Consider the following 22264-nt stretch of genomic DNA (forward strand, 5'->3'; position numbering starts at 1 on the left):
GGTGCCCAGGCATCTCTTTTAAGTCCCGACGCGTTGCCTTTAAGGCTTTGGGAGAGTCAGTGTATCGGTGTCCTGACAACGGAGTGCCCCGTGTTTTGTCCCTTGTCGGCTGCCGTGGGCAGACCGGGCGCGAGGGCGGGGCAGGGGGAGCGGCGGTGGAGGGTCAAAGGCTACAGCGCGCACCACGTGGGCCGGTGACTCCGTCCTTCCCGCAGCGGCCGCGGCGCGCAGGGCACTTGGGTTAGTGGCGCGGCGTGCGGCGTGGACAGGCTAGCCGGACGCCCGCTCCCGCCATGGTCATCAAGACGGACGAATTGCCGGCGGCCGCCCCGGCCGACAGCGCCCGGGAGCACGGCTCGCAGGCCGGCGGCAAGGGGCGGCCGAACGCGGCTGGTGAGTGGGGCCGGGGCTAAGGGCAGCGGGGCCGGGGCCGAGCCGGGCCGAGGGACTCGGGGCTCGGCGGCAATAAGACGCCTTCCCTCTGCGTCAGTGTGGGCGTTGCGCTGGGCCGCCCCCGTTCTGAAGGTCACCTTCACTGGCACCCCCCGGCTGCGGCCGGGACTCCGCACGTGGGGTCCGTGGAAGGGCAGCCGCGGCGGACACGCGCGCGGGACCGCGGGGGCACGTGCGCGCACACGCGGTTTGGTTTCAGGGTGCGCCCCCGCCGCAGACCGATGGACTCGGAGGCCCCACCCCCTCCGTGCCCCTGCTTGGGGAGCCCTCGAGCTGGGGGGCCACTGACACTTGCGGCCCAGCTTCTTTCTGGTCCTCTTCGTCCTAGACGTTTCTGTGCGGTAGAGCTGCAGCCCTGTGAGTGGAGGCTCAGTTCGGAGCTGCCCAAACTTCGACGGTGGGAAGAGCCTAAGTTGGGGTGTGTGTGTTATTGGCGGGGGGGCGGGGGTGGTGGTGGTGGTGTCTCTGGTACCTTGTTAGAGACAAGGGTGTAACCCCAGGTCGTCAGGCCGTGATCTCAATTCTTTTAGTTATTGGCCTTCACTTGATCTGGGGGGAGGGGTGGGGTCCTGCCTGTGTGGGGGGAGCAAAGCCTAGCCCTTTGGCAGGGGGGAGGTGTTTGTGCCTGAACTTGATCATTAACCTGCCTTATTGCGAAAAGTGGGTCAGATCAGAGCTGCTGTTTTTAAGGCAAAGGTCATTAGTGTGGAGTGGAGCTCCCCCGTGGGGGCTGTGGCAGTAGCTTTGGGAGTGGCCGAGGCTTGTCTAGGGGTGGGGCCTAATTCTCTTGTGTTTCCCTGGGGTTCTTTCTGTTCTTTTCACCAAGTCCCAGACTCCAGCCTTGAAACTGGAAATCCCTTCCTATGGCCTCCTCACTTTCCCTCGGGGGCCCAGACTGGCCCTTTCTATCCAGGATGCCAGTGAGGAGTGCAGACCCACTTCCTCTCTTGTTCTCCTCAGATCTCCACCTAGGAACTTGCCTTGGCTCATCTTCATCAGTCTTCCGGGGTACAGTGAGCAGAGTAGGGCTGACTTGGGAGTAAGGATGGGCCTAACACTTGCTAGGCAGTTTGTCACCACAGCGGGGGCTTACCTCGCCTAGATAAGGCCGGAGCATGGGCAGAACAAGAAATGCTGAAAATCTACACAGAGAGACCTTGTCTTGAAAAACCAAAAAATAAAAATAAAATAAAAGACCCAAAAGAAATGCTGAAAATATCGTGGCTCTGAATCCATGGGCTGGTTGAGTAAGAGGAGGCTGAGGCTGCCCGTTTTCCCCTCCATCAAAGAGATCTGAAGAGATATGAAACAGCTTGTCCAAGGTCACAGTGATTTCATTGTCTAGTGAAGCTTTTGGCTTTCTAGTTCATGGCTAGCCTGACCTAGAGGAAGCTGAGATAGGCATGCCGGTTTAGCATGTGTGTGATTCAGGGAACTTGGGGGCTGGAATGGTGGAGGAGTTTTGGTGAGTACCCAGCCCTTGAGGGGCTGTTGGGGGGCAGTGGGGAGCACTGGGTTGGGGTCAGGGCACACAGGGCTTTTTAGTGGGTAGGACCTTGGCTTCTGTGTCCCCAGAAAGCCATCTTGGATCCCTTCAAAGGAAGGAAGATAAATGGGGTGTCTTCCCCCTCCTCTGCTCCCCCTGGTCAGGCTTCTGCAGGGTATCACAGTCAGTGCAGGCCCCCCTAACCCCTCAGATCCTGTTTCTGGAAGCTCTCTAGGACCTTTGAGGAGGGGATCAAGGCAATCAAGGGTCAGTTACCTTCTTAGGAATGGAGTAGCTTTTTAGGGGATAAGAGAACAGGCAGGTTTGTCAGGTTCCTTCTGCGCAGGGGAGGGTTCCCCAAGCTGGGCGTGGAAGCTGAGGGGACTGGCAGACTAGGGGAGGACTTAGGGGCTTATAAGCTCTCCAGCTGGGTCTTAAAGCTCTTCTTTCGGTGCTGTCTGAGGAAACAGTGAACCCACACCTGGACCTTGAAGACCCGCTTATGGTCTGGGGAAGTAGGAAGAAGCTAACCAGGGTCTTCCAGGGTCTTCCATAGGCTGCCTGTGCGCTGCTGTCCCCTTGCCTTGAAGCCCTGGGTTCCTCGATGGGGTGATTGACGTCTCTTTTCGGACTCTACTTCCTGCTCTGGCCTCACCTGCTGCTTCCTTAGCTAGGGTGTGGCCTGGCATGGCCCCTGAAGACTGTCAGACTTGGGGAGGCACACAGAGGCCACTTGTGGTCACTTAGATTCCTGACTGTGACCATCTCTGGCCAGTGGAGTACCTGTACTTCTAGGCCCAGGGAAGGCATGTGCTGTCTCTCCACTCTCATCTCTTCTGGAGACTGCAGAGTAAGTTAGCACCTGCACCAAGAACTATTCAGGCAACTGAGCCACTTGGCAGAGGACTGCAGCCTTTCACTTTCCCTAAAGCCTAGGTCGTCAGAGGTAGCCCTGGATCTGAGTGCAGGGGAGCAGAGCCCTGGGAGCTCTCTGGCCCTGTGCACCACCTGGACTGAGTCCTCAGGCTTGCAGGGGGCAAGGCACTGCTGTAGCCTGATCCCTTGCGGAACTCTAAAAGTTGGGACCAGGGATTCTGACACACCTACCTTTTCCTCGGCTCAGCTTCACAACCTTTTGCTTCTGTGACCTTGGACAGCTCACTTACTAACCTGGGTGAGAAGGGATGGCTGATCTGAAATGGTCCTTCTGGGGAGTGGGCCTGGAGTGGGCGGGCACTGGCTTAGTGCAGCCAACTAGAATGCAGCTGCTGTTAGTCAGCATCCTTTGGCATTGTTGCCAGGCTGCCCGCTCCCCTTCTGGGATTCTTGCCTCAGGTCATAGTGTGAGGCTCAGAACCTGCTCGGGTTGAAGAGAAGCCAAGGGTCTGCTTAGCCATCCTGGGACTGGAGGGACCTGGTGTGAGAGCCTGGCTCCCCTTCCACCCCCATGCTGGTTAGTATGGATGCCAGAGCAATCCTTACTGGGCCCTGGCAACAAGTCAGAGGCCCTGCAAAGGCGCCCTGGCGAGGCTGGGCGTGCTGCTTCTCCACGGTGTGATGGCCTGCAGCCTCTTGTTGGCAACTCTGTCTTCTCCAGGAGAGACATTTGGTTTTCTCCTGGCGGCGCACTGGCTGCTGGGAAGAGAAGAAGTAGTCTGCCAGCTTCTTGGTGCAGCTTGAAGTCCTGAGGCTTGGGTGCAGTTGTCCTCTGGGAGTTTGGGGGCCCATCCCCCTCTCACTAGAACCAGTGACTCTCAGGAAGATGCCAGCTGCCAGGTCACCTCCAGGGGGCAGCAGGAACCAGAGGCCCCCTGGCCAGTCCCTTGACCTAAGAGGAAGGCAGGGTGTTCTGTGTCGGCAGCTGGTGGACAAGGGGTGGTTGTCTCATGGCCTGGGCCCGGGTCTGTGCCAGCTGTTGTCAGCAGCTGGCTGAAGCGGTCCTGCCCACCAGCACTGTGGGTGGAGTTGAGGAGAGGACTTCCTTGCTCAGCCCTGCTCCTGCCTGCCCACCGCCTATGCCTTCTATCCTAAGGGGCCCAGGTACCCCAGATGCTGGATTCCTCTCCCCTACTGGCCTCACTAGCAGTGATCCCTTTTCTGAGGTGTGTGGGGAGGTGGGCCTACGTGCTGGTAGTAGTTCTTTCCCGGATCCTGGAGCCGCCGGGGCCTCCTGGCCCTCACCCGTCCTTCTGCTCGACCTTGAGCAGAATGCGAGGCAGGGGAAATGTGCCCTTCTCGGGGCTGCCCCGGCAGGCCTGGCCCCAGTGAAACCTGAAGCCAGCTGGAGCTCCAGCCCCAAGCCTCCCAGCTGCATTACCACAAAGGTAGAAGTAGAGACTGGAACAAGAGACAGAGGTGGGCCTGGGCCTGGGCCTGGGCCTGCGCCTGGGCCTGCGCCTGGGCCTGCTCAGGGGAGCTGGCTGCCTTACTGCCATGGCAGTCCTGAGACTCCAGAGCCAAGAAGAGCACAGCTGATGACTGTTCCAGGTGGGCTTGGGGCTGTGTGGACCCAATGACTAATATTACTTGTCACTAATCCTGTGGTGGAGAGGCCTCCGGGCCCCTTGGAGGACTGGCTGTCCTGGAGGAGAGGAAGCCCCTGGGGAACATTTCTTTCAATTTGACTATGCCAGGATATAGGTGCCTGGGCTTAGGAAATAGGGCTAGGGGTCACCTTGCCTTTTCCCTCTTTCTCCATTGCCCTCCTTTGCAAACACTTGGAGGAGCATTGGCTGTCTTGTTAAGGTCCAGGCTTAACTGCCTGCTTTCGTATCTCCAGAGCTCAAAACTGGGTCTCTGTGTTGAGAGGGCCTTTCAAGCCTCTGCCTCTGTTCTAGGTGATTGCCAACCTGGAAAGTCACCTCCAGGGACCCAGTGAGGGGAAGCTTCTCCCATCTGCACCCCTCTTGTTGCTCTTAGCATCCTCGCCACTGTTGCTGTCTTGGTCTGCTCTGCTCTTAGAGCCAGACAGGGGTTCACTTTGAGTACTTTGTTAATTTCTTTTTTCTTTTTGTATTTTGTTTTGTTTCGTTTTGTTTTTGAGACAGGGTTTCTCTGTGTCACCCTGGCTGTCCTGGACTCACTTTTTAGACCAGGCTGGCCTCGAACTCACAGCTATCTGTCTGCCTCTGCCTCCCAAGTGCTGGGATTAAAGGCATGCACCACCATGCCCGATTTGTATCTGACATCCTAAAGGTCCTATTTACCAACTGTTAATTTGAGGGCTACAAGGAAAGAAACCTCACACTTCTCTCTGTGTTCCCTGGTTGCCTATCTGTTTTGAGTCTGTACTTCCTTGAGGGCCTTGATTTGTAGACAGCTTTGGGGTCTTGTACCCTGTTACCTCTCCTGGTGGCAGAGTAGGAAAGGGACCCTGGAGTCAGGGTGTGTTAGCCTGACATCTACAGCACAGCTGTTCTTCTGGAACAATGCTGCCCAAAGCTGGCGTGGTGGGGCTGCAAACTAAGGTGGCCTTTCTGGGTCTCTGTTTGCGAGGTTGACATCCAGGCATGCTGGAGGTTTCTGAGAGGATGTCCTTGGCTTCCCAAGGGTGGCGGGGCCTCTCTTTTGTTCCCCTAGTGTTGCGGGATGGGTAGGGTTGTCACCTGTTTCTCTCTTCCCATACCATGTTGAGTGCTGTTCACAAATATTAGGTGTGAATGTAGGCTAGCATTAATTAATTTGATATCTTTTCATTGAGCCAGGATAAGGCAGAAGGTACAACAGAGCTGCTGATGTGAACAGCTATCCACTGCATAGCTGAGTGGGGCCTCTGGAGGCCCTGCATGTGTCCCAGCAGTGATGGGGCTGGTGCTTCTGCCAGCAGGGGTCATTTCAGCAGGCTTTGGAGAGAGATTCTACTCATCTGGGACTTAAGAGTTGGAAGCCAGTTGTAGTGGTGCACGCCTTTAATCCCGGCGCTCGGGAGGCAGAGCTACTACACAGAGAAACCCTGTCTCAAGAGAAAGGAAAGAAAAGAGTGAGCTGGAGTTTGCTCAGTGGCCCATTATATCAGGGATGATAGAAAGATCCAGCAGAAGCTATAGAATAGTTCAGCAGGGGCCATTGTGTAGTGTGTTTGTGTGTGTGTGTGTGTGTGTGTGTGTGTAGAGGGGGGCGTAATCAAGCACAGAGGTGAGAGGGAAGGCAGCCAGCAGAGTTGAGGCTGGTTTTAGGCAGGTGCCTTAGAATGCTGGCCCATGCTTGAGTCATCAGTGGTTTGCCAGAAGGGTCCAGAAAGTATGCTTTTGATGTTGGAAAACTGTACCAAGGCCGCAGCTGCAGAGCCTAGTACCTAGGGTTGGTTTGCAGGGTTAGTGTAGGTGATGGACTACTAGAGAGAACAGGGCCTGGTCTGTGGCATGATGGATTTCGTTCTTACAAAATCAGCTTTTGGTATCTAAAGGGAGGTCACATCTTGGTGCATTTGTCCCTGTTGAGGAGCATGGACCAGGCTAGCATTGGCTATGTGAGTTTACAGATGGGAGAGTATTTGAATCCATATGAGAAATGAGGTTAGGAAGGGCTGAGGTCAGCCCATAGATCAAGGTCGCTGGAGAGAACAGAAGAGAAGGCAGGGAGCAGGGAGCCGCCTTGCTGCCAGAAAAGATTGCTGTGTGGCATTGTGGACCTGGGTGAAGAGCAGTGGGTGGAAAGAGGGCACAATGTGGAAAGGAGATGGCAGTGGTCTACCATTAAGCAGCAAGGGGGCTGGGGTGGATGCACTTCTAACTGGTATGAAGGAAGAAAGCCCCACCTGCCCAGCTAGGCCCATCTGACTCAGCTCTCACCTTCCCTCAGCACCCCCCTCAGTCATGCTGTTGAATGGTGACTGCTCAGAGAACTTGAAGAAAGAAGAGGGGACATCTGAACCACCCAGGGAAAATGGGCTGGATGAAGGTGAGCCTGGAGATGAGACCACTGGACAGGAAGTCATTGTCATTCAGGACACAGGCTTTTCTGTGAAGATCCTGGCTCCTGGCATCGAGCCCTTTTCCCTGCAGGTAAGATGGAAGAAGATGTGCTGGGGACCAGGACTGAGTCTGCTGCTGGAGAAGAGTGTATTTGAAAAGCTAAGCCTTAGTACTCAAGGAGGGAGAGGCAGGTGGCGGTTCTCTGTTAGTTCGAGGCCGGCCTGGTCTACAAAGCTAGTCCAGGACAGCCAAGGGTGTCCAAAAACCAAGAAAAGGAAGAGAGAAAAAAGAAAAAAGCCAGCCCTTGTCTATGCATGCACTGGGCCTTTGGGCAGGAGGCTGAGGGTCTTAGCTTTTGCCCCAATCTGAGCTAGCACAGTGGATGAGGCCAGGTTCAAGTCATTGTCCCATCAGTAGAGGACAACCAGCAGCAGTGACTGGCAAGGCCGGAGCCATTTGCTCTGGAGGCCTTAGCGTTGCTTCTCCTGTTCTTCATCCTCCAGGTGAAGGATTGCTCTTGGTTTCTGTAAGTAGTTTAGGTTTGGGATACTAGAGCCAAGCTCTGTCTAGTACACTCTCATAAGTGTGCGTACAAACACAGATGCAGATGAACATGGTATTCCTGGATAGGGTGCTTGGAATTTAACATTTACAACCCCCAAAGTAACAAGCTGGGTAGTTGGGGTATTTATTCTAGGAACCCAGGTACTTTGGCCTGGCAGCAAGGAGGTATTGATGCTCTTGCACCCTGCCATACAGTTTCTTACCAGAGAGCCTTTTCTCCCTGACAGGTATCTCCCCAGGAAATGGTGCAGGAGATCCACCAGGTGCTCATGGACCGTGAGGATACTTGTCACCGTACCTGCTTCTCACTACACCTGGATGGCAACATGCTGGACCACTTCTCAGAGCTGCGCAGCGTGGAAGGGTTACAGGAGGGCTCTGTGCTCCGAGTTGTGGAAGGTTGGTCCAGATTAAGCTGGCAGCTGCTAGACCAGGGCAGCAGATAGATACCGTAGCAGATACCAGAACTGCTGTCTCCGAGTTCCATCTGAGCACATAGAGGGCTGTCCCACCCTTTTTTTCTACTTCATGGCCCTCAGTTTAAAGACTCAAGTCTCTGTTTTTAAAAGTCCGGCCAGTTCCAAACTAGGGTTGAAAGCAGCTTATCAAATTCTGAAAAGGTGCCTCTTGAGGAACCTAAAAGTTTTCTAGCTGTCTTTGTTTTGTTTTTATTCTGAGACAAGGTCCTTCTGTGTTGCCCTGGCTGTCCTAGAACTTGCTTTGTAGAACAGGATAGCCTTGAACTTAGAGAGATCTGCTTGCCTGTGCCTTCCAGTGCTGGGGCGTTTCATAGCTCTTGAGGGAGGACCTCAGTGTCAGCCCTTTGCAGAGCTGTCTGCTCTGGAATGGGGAGATTAGTTTGGTTGGAAAGAGCAGATGGCGAAAGCAGAGCACAGTGCTTACGCCTGGAGTATCAGCACTTGGGCAGGAGGATTGCTGTGAACTGGAAGCACACCTGGGTTACAGAACAAGACCCTGTCAAGCTGGGCAGTGGTTGTGCACGCCTTTAATCCCAGCATTCAGGGAGGCAGAGATAGGCGGATCTCCCTGAGTTCGAGGCCAGCCTGACCTACAGAATGAGCTCTAGGACAGCCACGGCTACACAGAAAAACCCTGTCTCAAAAAATAAAATAAAATAAAAACACAAATTAAAAATAAAACCTAGGGCTGGAGAGGTGGCTCAGAGGTTAAGAGCACCATCTGTTCTTCCAAAGGTCCTGAGTTCAATTCCCAGCAACCACATGGTGGCTCATAACCATCTATAATGAGATCTGGTATGCAGGTGTACATGCAGACAGAACATTGTATAAATAATAAATAAATAAATCTTTAAAAAAATAAAAATAAAGTCCAGCAGGCATGGTGGTCTGTGTCTAATATTGGCACTTAGAGGTAGAGGCTTGAGGATCATTGTTAGATCTAGGCCAGCCAGGGCCACATAAGACTCTGTCATAAGCTTTGTCACTTTGCTCCCCTCCCCTGCAAAAAAAGAAATCTTAAGCTACTCCATCAGCTGCAGATTCAGCTTAGTTCTGCACCTTTCCACTGCCACCTCAGCACTGTAAGCAAAGAAAGCTGGGCGCGGTGGCTCTGTGATCTCAGTACTTGGGAGGCTGAGGCCACAATAGCATTGAGTTCAGAGAGAGATCTTAGCCAAGCGTGGTGGCGCACACCTTTGATCCCAGCACTCAGGAGGCAGAGGCAGGTGGATCGCTGTGAGTTTGAGGCCAGCCTGGTCTACAGTGCAAGTCCAGGCTAGCCAAGGCTACACAGAGAAAGCCTGTCTCAAAAAACCGAAAGGAGAGGAGATAGATATCTTGCCTTAAATTTTCACACCGCCCATGAAAGAGCTCAGCAAATCCCTTTGCAAGGCAGGCTGTTTCCGGTAGGGCCTCAGTGATGCTTTGCCCTTCTTTTGTCAGAGCCTTACACAGTTCGTGAGGCCCGAATCCACGTGCGCCATGTGCGAGACCTCCTCAAGAGCTTGGACCCATCTGATGCCTTCAATGGAGTTGACTGCAACTCCTTGTCCTTCCTAAGTGTCTTCACTGATGGTGACTTAGGAGGTGCGGGAAATATTGGTACTTGGAGTTGTGCTGAGGGACAAAGGCCCATAGGTCATTTTTATGTGGTGGGGCTGAGGGGGTTGCTGAAGTCAAGGTCAAGGCAAGCCAGGGCCGTGTTAAGTCTCAGAAATAATTGGTTCCTGGTGACCACCTGCCTTGGGTCCCTTAGACAGTGGGAAGCGGAAGAAAGGCTTGGAGATGGACCCCATTGACTGCACGCCACCTGAGTACATTCTGCCAGGGAGCCGGGAGCGCCCGCTGTGTCCCCTGCAGCCCCAGAACCGTGACTGGAAGGTAAGACTGCTGAAGCATCAAGGAAGTAAGGCCCTGGTGGGAGGATCCCAAAAGACCCGTCTGCTCATGCTCTGTCATTTCTGCAGCCCCTGCAGTGTCTGAAAGTGCTCACCATGAGCGGCTGGAACCCACCTCCTGGGAACCGCAAGATGCACGGAGACCTCATGTATCTGTTTGTGATCACCGCAGAGGACCGGCAAGTCAGCATCACTGCATCTACCAGGGGCTTCTACCTGAATCAGTAAGTCTAGGCAGGTTCCCCATGTGCCATGGTTTGTCGCCTATTCTGGGTTTAAGGATGAGTCCTTGGCCCCTGCTCAGTCACCCCTCTCCCTGCAGGTCCACGGCCTACCACTTCAACCCCAAGCCTGCCAGCCCCCGCTTCCTCAGCCATTCCCTAGTAGAGCTGCTCAACCAGATCAGCCCAGCCTTCAAAAAGAACTTTGCTGTGCTGCAGAAGAAAAGGTAGCACTTTTGCGCCATTGTGCCCTGCCCTGTCTCCAGTCAAGGGCTGGACCCCACGCCAGCACCACCTCTGCCTGAAGAAATGGTGCTCCAGTGTCCCAAGAGTCCCCAGTTCATGGGGCACAACAGCCCTGCCAGAGGTTGGCTCTGTCTGACTTCAGGGTGGCGTCTGTAGGTAGATGCCAGAACAGTGGGGGGGCCTCAGAAGAGGAGCCACAACTGAGCACTAAACTTGGCGGGGTGTCCCATCTCCCCATTCCCCCACCTGCCACAGGGTCCAGCGCCACCCGTTCGAGAGGATCGCCACCCCGTTCCAGGTATACAGTTGGACGGCCCCCCAGGCAGAGCATGCCATGGACTGTGTGCGAGCTGAGGACGCCTACACCTCGAGGCTGGGCTACGAGGAGCACATTCCTGGACAGGTGCTACCCAGCCCCGTCCTCCCCGCCAGGCTCCTTCTATTTGCCTCCCCAGAGGCTCCCTCCGATCTCTAGGGGCCTGCCTGTCCACAGGGAGGTGGAAGACGGGGCTAGTGCAGAGCAGGTCAGGAGCCACAGGCTGAGCCGCCCTCTGCCTCCCTGGCCCCTCCACAGACCCGGGACTGGAACGAAGAGCTGCAGACAACAAGGGAGCTGCCCCGCAAGAACCTGCCTGAGCGATTGCTTCGAGAAAGAGCCATATTCAAGGTGTCTGACTGCAACCTCATGCCTACCTGTTAGTTGGGCTTGTGGGTAAAGGGAAAACTGGAGCTGACACTGGCCTAAATTGTGGGCAGCATTGGAGCTGGACCTGCAGGGTGTCTCTACCTCATGCCTCCCAGAAGACCACCTTAGGTCATTTTTGTGGCTTCACTGAGACTCTTTTTTTATTATGAATACAGCATTCTGCCTCCACGCATGTCTGCAGGTCAGAAGAGGGCACCAGATCTCATTATAGATGGTTGTGAGCCACCATGTGGTTGCTGGGAATTGAACTTAGGACCTCTGGAAGAGCAGGCAATGCTCGTAACCTCTGAGCCATCTCTCCAGCCCCCAACTGATACCCTTGAGACCAAATAAAGCGGGGGACCTATCTTTATGTCTTCCGTGATTATATGGTGTTCTCACTGAGCCACATGCTGCCCTGCTGAGGCCCTTCTGGGGCTGTTGCCCATGGAGTGTGCATGCATGTGTGCTTGTGTATGTGCCTGCATGCAGGCACACATGCATAATGTGTGAGTGAGTGTTCATTCAGAGGGCAGCTTGTGGGAGCCAATTCTCTCCTCTGCAGGTCCAGGGACTTGGCCACAGGCACCTTTACCTGCTGGGCCATCTCATTGGCCCCACACATTCCCTTTTATTCCTGAGTTGTTTTTTCAGTAGAAGTATTGTGGTTTGAAAAAAGTCTTTTGGATTTGGTTTTTTGAGACAGGGTTTCTCTCTCTCTCTCTCTCCCTCTCCTGCCCCCCCCCCTTTCCCCCTCTGTAGCCTTGACTGTTGTGGACTCACTTTATAGACCAGGCTGCTAGCCTCAGCGATCCACCTGCCTCTGCTTCCCAAGTGCTGGGGAGACAGGGTTTCTCTGTGTAGCCTTGGCTATCCTGGACTCACTTTTTTGACCAGACTGGCCTTGAATTGAGAGATCCACCTGCCTCTGCCTCCCAAGTGCTGGGAATCCAGGCATGCGCCACCGCGCCCAGCTTCAAAAAAGTTTATTTTATTTTATTAATTTATTCATATTACATCTCAATTGTTGTCCTATCCCTTGTATCCTCCCATTCCTCCCTCCCTCCCGCTTTCCCCCTACTCCCCTCCCCTATGACTGTGACTCAGGGGGACCTCCTCCCTCTATATATGCTCATAGGGTATCAAGTCTCTTCTTGGTAGCCTGCTATCCTTCCTCTTAGTGCCACCAGGCCTCCGCATCCAGGAGACGTGGTCAAATATGGGGCACCAGAGTTTGTGTGAAAGTCAGTCTCCACTCAACTGTGGAGAATGTCCTGTTCATTGGCTAGATCTGAGCAGGGGTTTGAAGTTTACTGCACGTATAGTCCTTGGCTGGTACCATAGTTTGAGCAGGACCCCTGGAAAAAAGTTTTTAAGAAATGGTGCTTTTGTCCTTTTCTAAATATGAAGAAAGTGAGGTGAGGGTTCCTTGCTTCCCAGACAGAGCCTGGCTGCCTTTACCATCTAGGTAACTGAGGCCAGGAGAGGCTGTACCTTGGTGATTAAGTATCTGGGGCCTGTCTCACCGTCCCAACCTTGGCCTCCCCAGGTGCACAGTGATTTCACAGCAGCAGCTACAAGGGGCGCCATGGCAGTTATTGATGGCAATGTGATGGCTATCAACCCCAGCGAGGAGACCAAGATGCAGATGTTCATCTGGAACAACATCTTCTTCAGCCTGGGCTTTGATGTCCGGGACCACTACAAAGACTTTGGTGGGGACGTGGCAGCCTATGTGGCACCCACCAATGACCTGAATGGTGTCCGTACATACAATGCCGTAGACGTGGAGGGGCTGTACACATTGGGCACAGTGGTAGTGGATTACCGTGGCTACCGAGTCACAGCTCAGTCCATCATCCCTGGCATCCTGGAACGGGACCAGGAGCAGAGTGTCATCTATGGCTCTATTGACTTTGGTAAGACGGTGGTGTCACACCCACGCTATCTGGAGCTGTTGGAGCGTACCAGCCGGCCCCTCAAAATCCTGCGTCACCGAGTGCTCAATGACAGAGATGAGGAGGTGGAGCTCTGCTCCTCGGTGGAGTGTAAGGGCATCATTGGCAATGACGGGCGCCACTACATCCTTGACCTTCTGCGGACCTTCCCACCGGACCTCAACTTTCTTCCTGTGCCTGGGGAGGAGCTGCCTGAGGAGTGCACTCGTGCTGGCTTCCCCCGAACCCATCGACATAAGCTGTGCTGTCTGCGCCAAGAGCTAGTGGATGCCTTTGTGGAGCACAGGTGAGGAGAGGCTGCTTCTGGCCTGGACTTCACTGACAGTGTAGCTGGCTCAGTTAGGGTCATGATCTGTTCTGAGGACGATCCTGGAGGAGAGAAATTCCACCCTTCCTCCTAGAGTCCAATTCTGCACCCTCGCATCACAGATGCAATTGTAGACTAACAAATGGTTAAACCAGCTCGCCCAGCAAAGTAGTCTGGGCTCTTAAGGAACCTTTGAAAATCTCCTGGGCTGGTTCTGAGTGCTTGCAGTATAAACATGAGGACCTGCATTCAAATCCCCAAACCATTAATATACAAGGGTGTGTGGAAGCATGTGTCTGTAACCCTGCACTGTGGGGAGGGGGCAAACAGGATAGTCATAAGCATTTGTTAGCTGCTACGTAGTTGCAAGTTCAGTGAGAGGTCCTGTCTCGAGCAGGCTGGAGAGTAATGCATCAAGGCACTTGAAGTCTTTCTGTAGCTTCTGTGTGCACATACATACCCATACAGAGACATACAGAGTTAGGCGTGGTGGCACACGCCTTTACCCAGCACTCAGGACGCAGAGGCAGGTCCATCTCTGTGTGTTCCAGGACAGCTCAGGCTGCAGAATAAGGTCCAGTACAGCTGCAGCTACACAGAGAAACCCAGTCTTGAAAACAAAGTTAAAAATAGAGACGGGAAGAATGTCATAGCGTAGGGCTGGAGAGTGGGCTCAAAGTGTTGGTGCTGCTGGCACTGGCTGCGCCCATCTGCGTGTCTCCCACCATGGTGAAGCCTTTCTAAGTGTCCTTGGCATCCCCATTCCTCTCACTTTAAGAGCTCTGGTTATGAGCCTCCCCCCTTCCCCATACACCCCAGCTGTCTCTTCTAACTGGGGAGTTGAGTGTGGGTCTTTGTATTTCTTTTTTTTTTTTTTTTAAGATTTGTTTATTATTATGTATACAGTGTTCTGCCTGAATGTACATTTGTAGGGCAGAAGAGGCCATCAGATCACGTTACACATGGCTGTGAGCCACCATGTGGTTGCTGGGAATTGAACTCAGGGCCTTTGGAAGAGCAGGCGGCACTCTTAACCACTGAGCCATCTCTCCAGCCCTGTATTTCTTTTTGAGGCAGGGTCTTGCTGTATAACAGAAGCTGGCCTAGAACTTCCAATCCTCCTGACTCAACCTTCCTAGTGCTTGCTGGCTCACAGATGACATCATACTTTGGTTTTGCTTTGACCTGCTGTCTGGCACAGGCATGCATGCATTCTCACAGACTGTGTCCCCGCACTTACAGGAGACAGTGTTCCCAAATATCAACATTTTCTTGCCCCCAAAGACCTTGAGCCTGGGCCTACCTTTTTTTGTTATAGTTGTTTTGTTTTGTTTTTCAAGGTAGGGTTTCTCTGTGTAGCCATGGCTGTCCTGGAACTCACTGTGTAGACTAGGCTGGCCTTGAACTCCGAGATCTACCTGCCTCTGCCTCCTGAGTGCTATGATTAAAGGTGTGTGCCACTACTGTCTGGCTTTTTTTTTTTTTTTTTAAGAGTTAATTACTATAGCTATGTAAAAGAATGTTATTGCCTACATGTATGTATATGTACCATATGTGTGCCTGTTTCCCATAGAAGTCACAAGAGGGCATTGGGTTCTCTGGAACTGGAGTATAGATGGTTGTGAGTCGCCATAGTACTGGGAATTGAATGTGGGAGAGTAGAAGCAAGTGCTCTTACCTGCTGAGTGGCCTCTGCACTCCCTGCAGCCCCGCTTCAGCATTTTGCTCTGCTGTGCTCCAGGTACCTCCTCTTCATGAAGCTGGCCGCCTTACAGTTGATGCAGCAGAAAGCCAGCAAGCTTGACACCCCCACCCCCTTGGAGAATGGCAGTTCTCCTTCCTCAGCAGAGACCAAGTCTGAAGACTCAATAGGACCTGAGGCAGGAAGTGAGGAGGAGGGCAGCAGTGTGAGTGGTCTCGCCAAAGTGAAGGAGCTGGCAGAGACCATCGCCTCAGATGATGGCACAGGTGGGGTTGCTGCGCTTGTTTGGGAGAGCCCAGCCCAGTCCTGGCAGCACAGTCACGGGTGGCTCATGGTCTCTGAGAGGCAGGCAGACATTCCTAGACTGAGCAGCTGGGCAGGAGGCTCAGGGTAGCACAGCTCTACCTTCTACTCTCACACCTGTCCGCAGTAGACCCTCGAAGCCGAGAGGTGATCCGCAACGCCTGCAAGGCTGTTGGCTCCATCAGTAGCACGGCCTTTGACATTCGTTTCAATCCTGACATCTTCTCCCCAGGCAAGTGAGGGTGGATAATCATCATGGGATGGCCTTGGGTCCTCAGCAGCAGAAAGTTGCCCCCCCCCCCATGTTACCTGCTGGGCCAGCTCAAGCCTTACTGCCCTGCTTCCCCAGGGGTTCGCTTTCCTGAGTCCTGCCAGGATGAAGTTCGGGACCAGAAGCAGCTGTTGAAAGATGCAGCTGCCTTCTTGCTCTCCTGCCAGATCCCTGGTTTGGTGAGGATGGGTGCGAAGGCTGGTGGGGGGCTGCCGGAAGGGACTGCTGCAGGCCTTGGGGCCTCATCCTTCTTGGTCTCTAGGTCACAGGTAGTGCCTTCTTACAGCTGCTGCAGTTGCCCTGCTGACGCTGAGATTCTGGTCCTCTTAACCTCTGATAGCAGGGGCCTACTATTTGCTGTCCAGCTGATCCCACTAGCTTTCCAACTAGGCTGCTGAATGGCAGGCTTGCTTCCTCCTGGCCACATAGCCCTCGGCCACCTGCCCTGCTTGTCTTAGATGATGAGCCTCAGGACAACTGGAGTAAAGCTGGGGTTCCTTCCCATGTGACCAGATGACCTGTGCCACCTGTGGGTCTGAGGTCTGTACCTAAGGGGCCAGGCTGCTTCCCGATGGCAGGATCCCTCTTCCTGTTCCCTTGTGTAGCAGACAGGGACAGGTTCCTTTTGGCCTGTCAAGTCTTGTCTCCTTCCCTCTTCCTCATGGAAGCCAGGACCTTAGCTCTGTCCTTCCTTTAGGACTCTAGGGAAGACCCAGCAGGGAGGGCAGAGGGTTGGGACTGGTCATGACTTGATGCAGCCCCACAGGTAAAGGACTGCACAGAGCACGCTGTGCTGCCCATGGACGGGGCCACGCTGGCTGAGGTGATGCGCCAGCGTGGCATCAACATGAGATACCTGGGCAAGGTGCTGGAGCTGGTGCTGCGGAGCCCAGCCCGTGACCAGTTGGACCACATTTATGTGAGTGGGGTTTGGCTTGGGAGGTGGTTGCTCCTGAGGCCTGGAACCTGCCCACGACTTCCTTCTCTGACCCCTCCCCCAGAAAATCAGCATCGGAGAGCTCATCACACGCTCCGCCAAGCATATCTTCAAAACGTATCTACAGGTGCTGCCATTCTTCCCCAACTTGGTGGGACCTCCCTGGGTGGGGTGGGGCCTGGGTGGGGGCTTAGGGGGCTTAGGGCCATCCTGACGTCAATCAAAACTTGGCTCAGGGAGTGGAGCTCTCAGGCCTCTCAGCTGCCATCAGCCACTTCCTGAACTGTTTCCTGAGCTCCTACCCCAACCCCGTGGCCCACCTGCCTGCTGATGAGCTGCTCTCCAAGAAAAGGAACAAGAGGAGGAAAAACCGGCCTCCAGGAGCTGCAGACAACACTGCCTGGGCTGTGATGACCCCCCAAGAGCTCTGGAAGAACATCTGCCAGGAGGCCAAGAACTACTTTGACTTCACCCTTGAGTGGTGCGGGCATAGGGGACAGTGGTTCGGACAGGTGTAAGAGGTTTGGGGGGCGGGGTTGGGGGGTCAGAGGGCAGTGGAATGAGGACAGTGGGCAGACTGGGGCATAGTTGTGAGATTAGCATGAGGATGTGGGGCTGGCTGTGAGGGTTAGTGCTGAGTGGTGGGTGACAGTGGTTAGGGGCTCTGGAGTTCAGCTGTCCAGAGTGGTAGGTGGGTGCCAGGCTGCTCAGCCCCCACTTCTACCCGCAGCGATTCTGTGGACCAGGCTGTGGAGACCTATGGGCTGCAGAAGATAACACTTCTCCGGGAGATCTCTCTGAAAACTGGGATCCAGGTGGGCTCTCCTTCCCAGCCTAGGCCACAGGGCAGGGGGAAGGAAGCTTTCTTGAAATGGTAGTTTCTGGACACATGCTGGGAGCCTGGGAGGTGCTATCCTTCCTAGTACAAGGCTGAGGCTTGGCGTGTTGGGCCCTGTCCCCAGATTCTGCTGAAGGAGTACAGCTTTGACAGCCGCCACAAGCCTGCCTTCACTGAGGAAGACGTGCTCAACATCTTCCCTGTGGTCAAGCACGTCAACCCCAAGGCCTCGGATGCCTTCCACTTCTTCCAGAGTGGGCAGGCCAAAGTACAGCAGGGTGCGTGGCACTGTGGGCTGGGGGACATGGGAGTATCTCCTGCCCAGCCCTGACCTTGCCCCCCCCGGCTGCCTCGTAGGCTTCCTGAAGGAAGGCTGTGAGCTCATCAGTGAGGCTCTGAACCTGTTCAATAACGTGTATGGAGCCATGCATGTGGAGATCTGCGCCTGCTTGCGTCTCCTGGCCCGCCTCCACTACATCATGGGTGATTATGCTGAGGTGTGTAGGCGGTGGCACCTCTGCTGTGCACACCTCTGCTGTGTCACAGTATTAGCTGGGGGCTGCATGAAGGGCCTGGGGGCCCCATCATCCCCCTGTTGAACCAGGGAGAATGTTCTTCCTTGGGCATTCAGGTGGGGAGCAAGTGGCGTCCAAAGAGCTCTACAGTTGTTCTGTGAGCTCACTGGCCCTTCACTTGCTGTCCTTGAGAGAGCTCAGTAGCTCCCTGTGCTCTGCTGAGGTGGGCATGGCTCAGGGCCGCTGTAAAGAGCCTGTGAGAAAGAGTTGTGGCACAACCATGAGAAGACCAGCAGACAGTCTTCTTCAGTACTCTGTTTGTATCCCAGCTGTTTCATTGGCCCCAAGGCTCTGAGAGGCTGTTTTGGGGGTCATTGTACACTAGGCCCCTGCCCCCTCAGTCAGAGGCTGTCCTAAGGAAGCGTTTTAGAAATTAATGTCTTTTCAGTGCAGTTTTAAGTCTGTTCTTATTTGCATAGATCTTTTTGTTGTTGTTAGGAAGCTGCAGAACAAGTTTTGGGTGGTCTCAGTGTGGCAAAGAGCTCCACAGTCACAGCAGCCGTTGTCTTTCTGCAAAGGATAGAAATTGCAGGCTAGACCATGTTGTGTGGGGTTGCTCAGTTGGGGGGCAGTGCTCACCTGAGATTCATACCATCTCTTTCTAGGCCCTCAGCAACCAACAGAAGGCTGTGCTGATGAGTGAGCGGGTCATGGGCATTGAGCACCCCAACACCATCCAAGAATATGTCAGTAGCCACCCTGGGGTTGGTGTGTGGGTGTGGCTGCCTGGGACCACCCTGACTCAACATGACCCCATCCACAGATGCACCTGGCCCTGTACTGCTTTGCCAGCAGCCAGCTGTCCACAGCCCTGAGCCTCCTGTACCGTGCCCGCTACCTCATGCTGCTTGTGTTTGGGGAGGATCACCCTGAGATGGCATTGTTGGATGTGAGTTGTGGAGAGAGTGGCTGAGCAGACCACCTGAATGGGCAGCACCTTTGGGCAGGGGGGTAGGAACTGGCTGGATTCCACCCTTATCCCCCAGAACAACATCGGGTTGGTGCTGCACGGCGTAATGGAGTATGACCTATCCCTACGGTTCCTGGAGAATGCACTGGCTGTTACTACCAAGTACCATGGGCCCAAGGCCCTTAAGGTGGCTCTCAGGTGAGGCAGTGCTGGCCAAGATTCCCGGCAAACTTGTGGTGGCACAGGGAAGGGGCCCAGTTTTGCCTACTGACTTAGAAAAATTCTCTGAAGCTCTGCCAGTGCCCTGAGCCCTGGTCTTGAGTGGTTCCTTGGGAGCTCCAGGGAGGGATCTAGTCCCAGGTGTCTCCACCTCCTTTGCCCCATGCATTCTGCTCCTTCCAGCCACCACCTGGTCGCCCGGGTTTATGAGAGCAAAGCTGAATTCCGGTCGGCCCTCCAGCACGAGAAGGAAGGTTACACTATCTACAAGACACAGGTGGGCCTCAGTCGGGGCTGTGAAGGTTGGGCCTGTGGCCGTGCAGCTCTGACCCCCTTTGCTTTGGCCTTTGTCCTTTATAGCTAGGTGAAGACCATGAGAAGACAAAGGAGAGCTCGGAGTACCTCAAGTGCCTGACCCAGCAGGCTGTGGCCCTGCAGCGCACCATGAATGAGATCTACCGCAATGGCTCCAGTGCCAACATCCCGCCCCTTAAGGTGTGGACCTGGGTTGAGTGGGTGGGTCCAGCGCCCTGGCCTCTTGCTAGGCCACACTAACCTGACCTTCCCCACCACCTTCAGTTCACAGCTCCCAGCATGGCCAGTGTCCTGGAGCAGCTCAATGTCATCAATGGCATCCTTTTCATTCCCCTCAGGTAGGCCTCTGCCCCTTGCCATAGTCTGCCAGTCAGCTTCAGCTGCTCTGAAGGTGTTGGCAGCCCTCAGACTGTAAAAGCATATGATCCACAGTAAGAGTGTTTGGGATTCTTCCCAGACACTGTGATCCAGGAAATACGTAGCTATAGTGTTTTGTTTATTTTCCTTTTTTTTTGAGACAGTTTAGTGCTAGCCCAGGTTAGCCATGACCTCACTATGTGTATAGCCTAGGCCAGCCTCAAGCTTGTAACAATCCTGTTTCAGCTTTTCAAATGTTAGGGTCACAGTTGAGTTGTGTGCCACTACCTGGTTTCCTCTTTCTTTCTTTCTTTTATTTATTTATTAATTAATTTATGAGACAGGGTTTCTCTGTGTAGCCTTGGCTGTCCTGGACTTGCTTTGTAGACCCGGCCAGCCTCGAACTCACAGAGATCTGCCTGCCCCTGCTTTCCAAGTGCTGGGATTAAAGGAGTGCGCCACTACACCTGGCTGCTTCTTTTTATTTTTTAGTACACCTTGTTCAAATTTTCTTTTTCTTGATTTTGTTTTTTTGTTTGCTTGTTTTAGCCTAGGTTTACTTCAAAGTAGCTATGTAGCTGAGAATGGCCTTGCCTCCTGTTTCTGTTTCCCAAGTACTGAGATTCCAGGCTGTGTCACTGCACCTGGCCTTTAGTTTTTCATTATTATTTTGGTGACCTTTCACTTCTAGTACATAAAAACGACTCCATTCTAGCCGTCTGCCTTCCCGTACTGGGCTGTGCCTTGTCAGCTAGCCTTTTGAAAGCTCCCACAGTTGTTGCACTGCTTTGAGAGCACCTCTCTTCTGCATGTGGGGGCTGCTGCTGGTGAGCCAGCCAGCATTGGAGCAGCCCTGTCCTGGTTGCTGCATTGAGGACAATTGAAGTTAGGGGTTGGGATGGCACACCCTCACCAAATGCTGTGTCAAGTGTAGGGAGCACTGAACCTCTAGGAGGAGTATCGCTCCATATATCTCCCACCAGCTGAAGCCGAGTGCTCAGTCAAGCCCCAAGTGTCAGTATAATGGAAGCTGCAGGGTGGCAGAGGGTCCAGGCTACCCTGACTCCACCTTCGCTTCCTGATGTTCAGCCAAAAAGACTTGGAAAATCTGAAGGCAGAGGTGGCACGACGGCACCAGCTCCAGGAGGCCAGCAGAAACAGGGATAAGGCCGAGGAACATAAGGCCACTGAGCCTGAGCCAGTGAGAGCCCTGGAGGACATGGGCTCCTCTCAGACTGCCAAGGAAGACCCTTCTTCCCTGAACTTACAGGGATAAAAAAGGAGAGAAAGATGGACAGTCAAGCAGCCCCATTACCCGGTGATGCAGACAGATTCCAGGAGAAGGGGCATGTCCTGCAGACTGGAGAGGAAGCTAGTCCTCCACTTTTCCACCCCCACCCTACCCCACCCTCTCCCACCCTCTGCCTGGGGCCCCGGCCTGGCCTTCCTGCCCCTTAAAAATGTTTTTGCACTGGTTCAATGAATATTCAATGCAGAGGTCTAGTTGAGAATGAAGCGTGTAGGCATCAGCTCTAGCTGGGGTGCAGGTGCCCCCAGCCTCCCCGTCCTCAAGCAGGTGTGCGTGTTTGTCCATGCCTGTGGATGTCTTGCTCCGTCCTTCCTGATGTATATAGCCCAGTCAGTGCTGAGTGGATGACGTGCAGATGCAATTTCTCAGGTCATTTATATGTTTGACATTATGGCTGCTGCTTTTGTTGCCACTACCCCTGGGCCCAGCCTGGCTTAAAGTCCAGGTTTAAGCCAAAAAAGATGGGGGCTTTGTTGTATCCTGGGAGGGGGAGGCAGATCTCTAGTAGGATGCAAGGTGAGACCTGCAGTGGCTGTACTGTGTTCGGGCCTGGCTTACCTATAGCCTCAGGGTGAGGGGAAGGGGCCAGCAGTGGTGGACCCCTCATGCATCCACGTGCCTGGCCTTGGCCAAGCAGGAAAGGAGGCACCGCCACAGGCACTTGCCTCCCTGATCCCTGTACCCCAGGTGGGCATAACCTTGGGGGCCAACAGTCTGAATGTATCTCCCCATTTTAACCCGAGCTGCCTAATGCACAGTTGGATGAGCGGTGGGGACCCAGGGCTGAATTGTGGATTCCAGGGAAAGTGCCATGTGCAGGAGTGATTGTCACCTCTATGGAGCCAGGCTCCTTACTTGGTCTTTGCCATATAAGCACTTCTACAAAGAAGCTCTGAGGTGGTGGGGTTCCCATTGCCCTGGCTGCTCTCTCTCCCCGCCTGTCTGCCTAGCTTCTCTTTGTCTGCTGTCCCTGAAGGAGGAGGTGGCCACCCTTTGAGCCTGAGGGAGCTGTTGTAGGCAGAGCCTCTATTGGGGCTTTGCTGGAGCTGTCCAGGGACCTTGTTTCAGAGGGAATGGGTGTGAGCCAGCAAGGCATCCCTACAGCTATCAAGAACATTTTCTTGTTTTTAAACCATCACGTCTTCATTTCACATTGGAATAAAGTGAGTTTTTGAAACCTGCTTCCCCAGCCTCTCTGTGTGCTCTCTGGGCCAGGCTCCTATGTATATACTGGGTCAAATTTCAAGGTTGTGTATATATATCAAATCACTAGGTGGAAGCTGGGTCCTATACAAGGGGAGAAGGGCTGGGGGCAAAC

At 54.0% G+C, this 22264-nt stretch overlaps 1 protein-coding gene across 4 annotated transcripts; it reads left to right on the forward strand.

Moving 5' to 3' along the window:
* Positions 1-179: 179 nt before the first annotated feature.
* On the forward strand, positions 180-21046 carry Cluh (clustered mitochondria homolog). 4 transcript variants are annotated; one of them, XM_051157930.1, is made up of 26 exons: positions 180-393; positions 6740-6942; positions 7644-7815; positions 9339-9482; positions 9652-9776; positions 9863-10017; positions 10116-10241; positions 10516-10663; positions 10835-10927; positions 12495-13189; positions 14952-15178; positions 15346-15447; positions 15565-15665; positions 16253-16405; positions 16488-16550; positions 16660-16904; positions 17154-17238; positions 17386-17539; positions 17619-17758; positions 18442-18522; positions 18600-18725; positions 18823-18944; positions 19149-19242; positions 19326-19460; positions 19545-19618; positions 20727-21046. In XM_051157930.1, exons 1-26 carry the CDS (start codon positions 294-296, stop codon positions 20911-20913), a joined length of 4050 nt encoding a protein of 1349 aa, XP_051013887.1. In that variant the 5' UTR covers positions 180-293; the 3' UTR covers positions 20914-21046. The 4 variants fall into 4 exon arrangements, with proteins under 4 accessions (XP_051013887.1, XP_051013886.1, XP_051013883.1 ...); XM_051157929.1 differs by having other exon boundaries at positions 181-393; positions 15343-15447; XM_051157926.1 differs by lacking the exon at positions 180-393 and adding an exon at positions 4333-4426 and having other exon boundaries at positions 15343-15447.
* Positions 21047-22264: the final 1218 nt, after the last annotated feature.

The sequence above is a fragment of the Acomys russatus genome, chromosome 16 (assembly GCF_903995435.1).
Source record: "Acomys russatus chromosome 16, mAcoRus1.1, whole genome shotgun sequence".
Classification (NCBI taxonomy): Eukaryota; Metazoa; Chordata; class Mammalia; order Rodentia; family Muridae; genus Acomys; species Acomys russatus.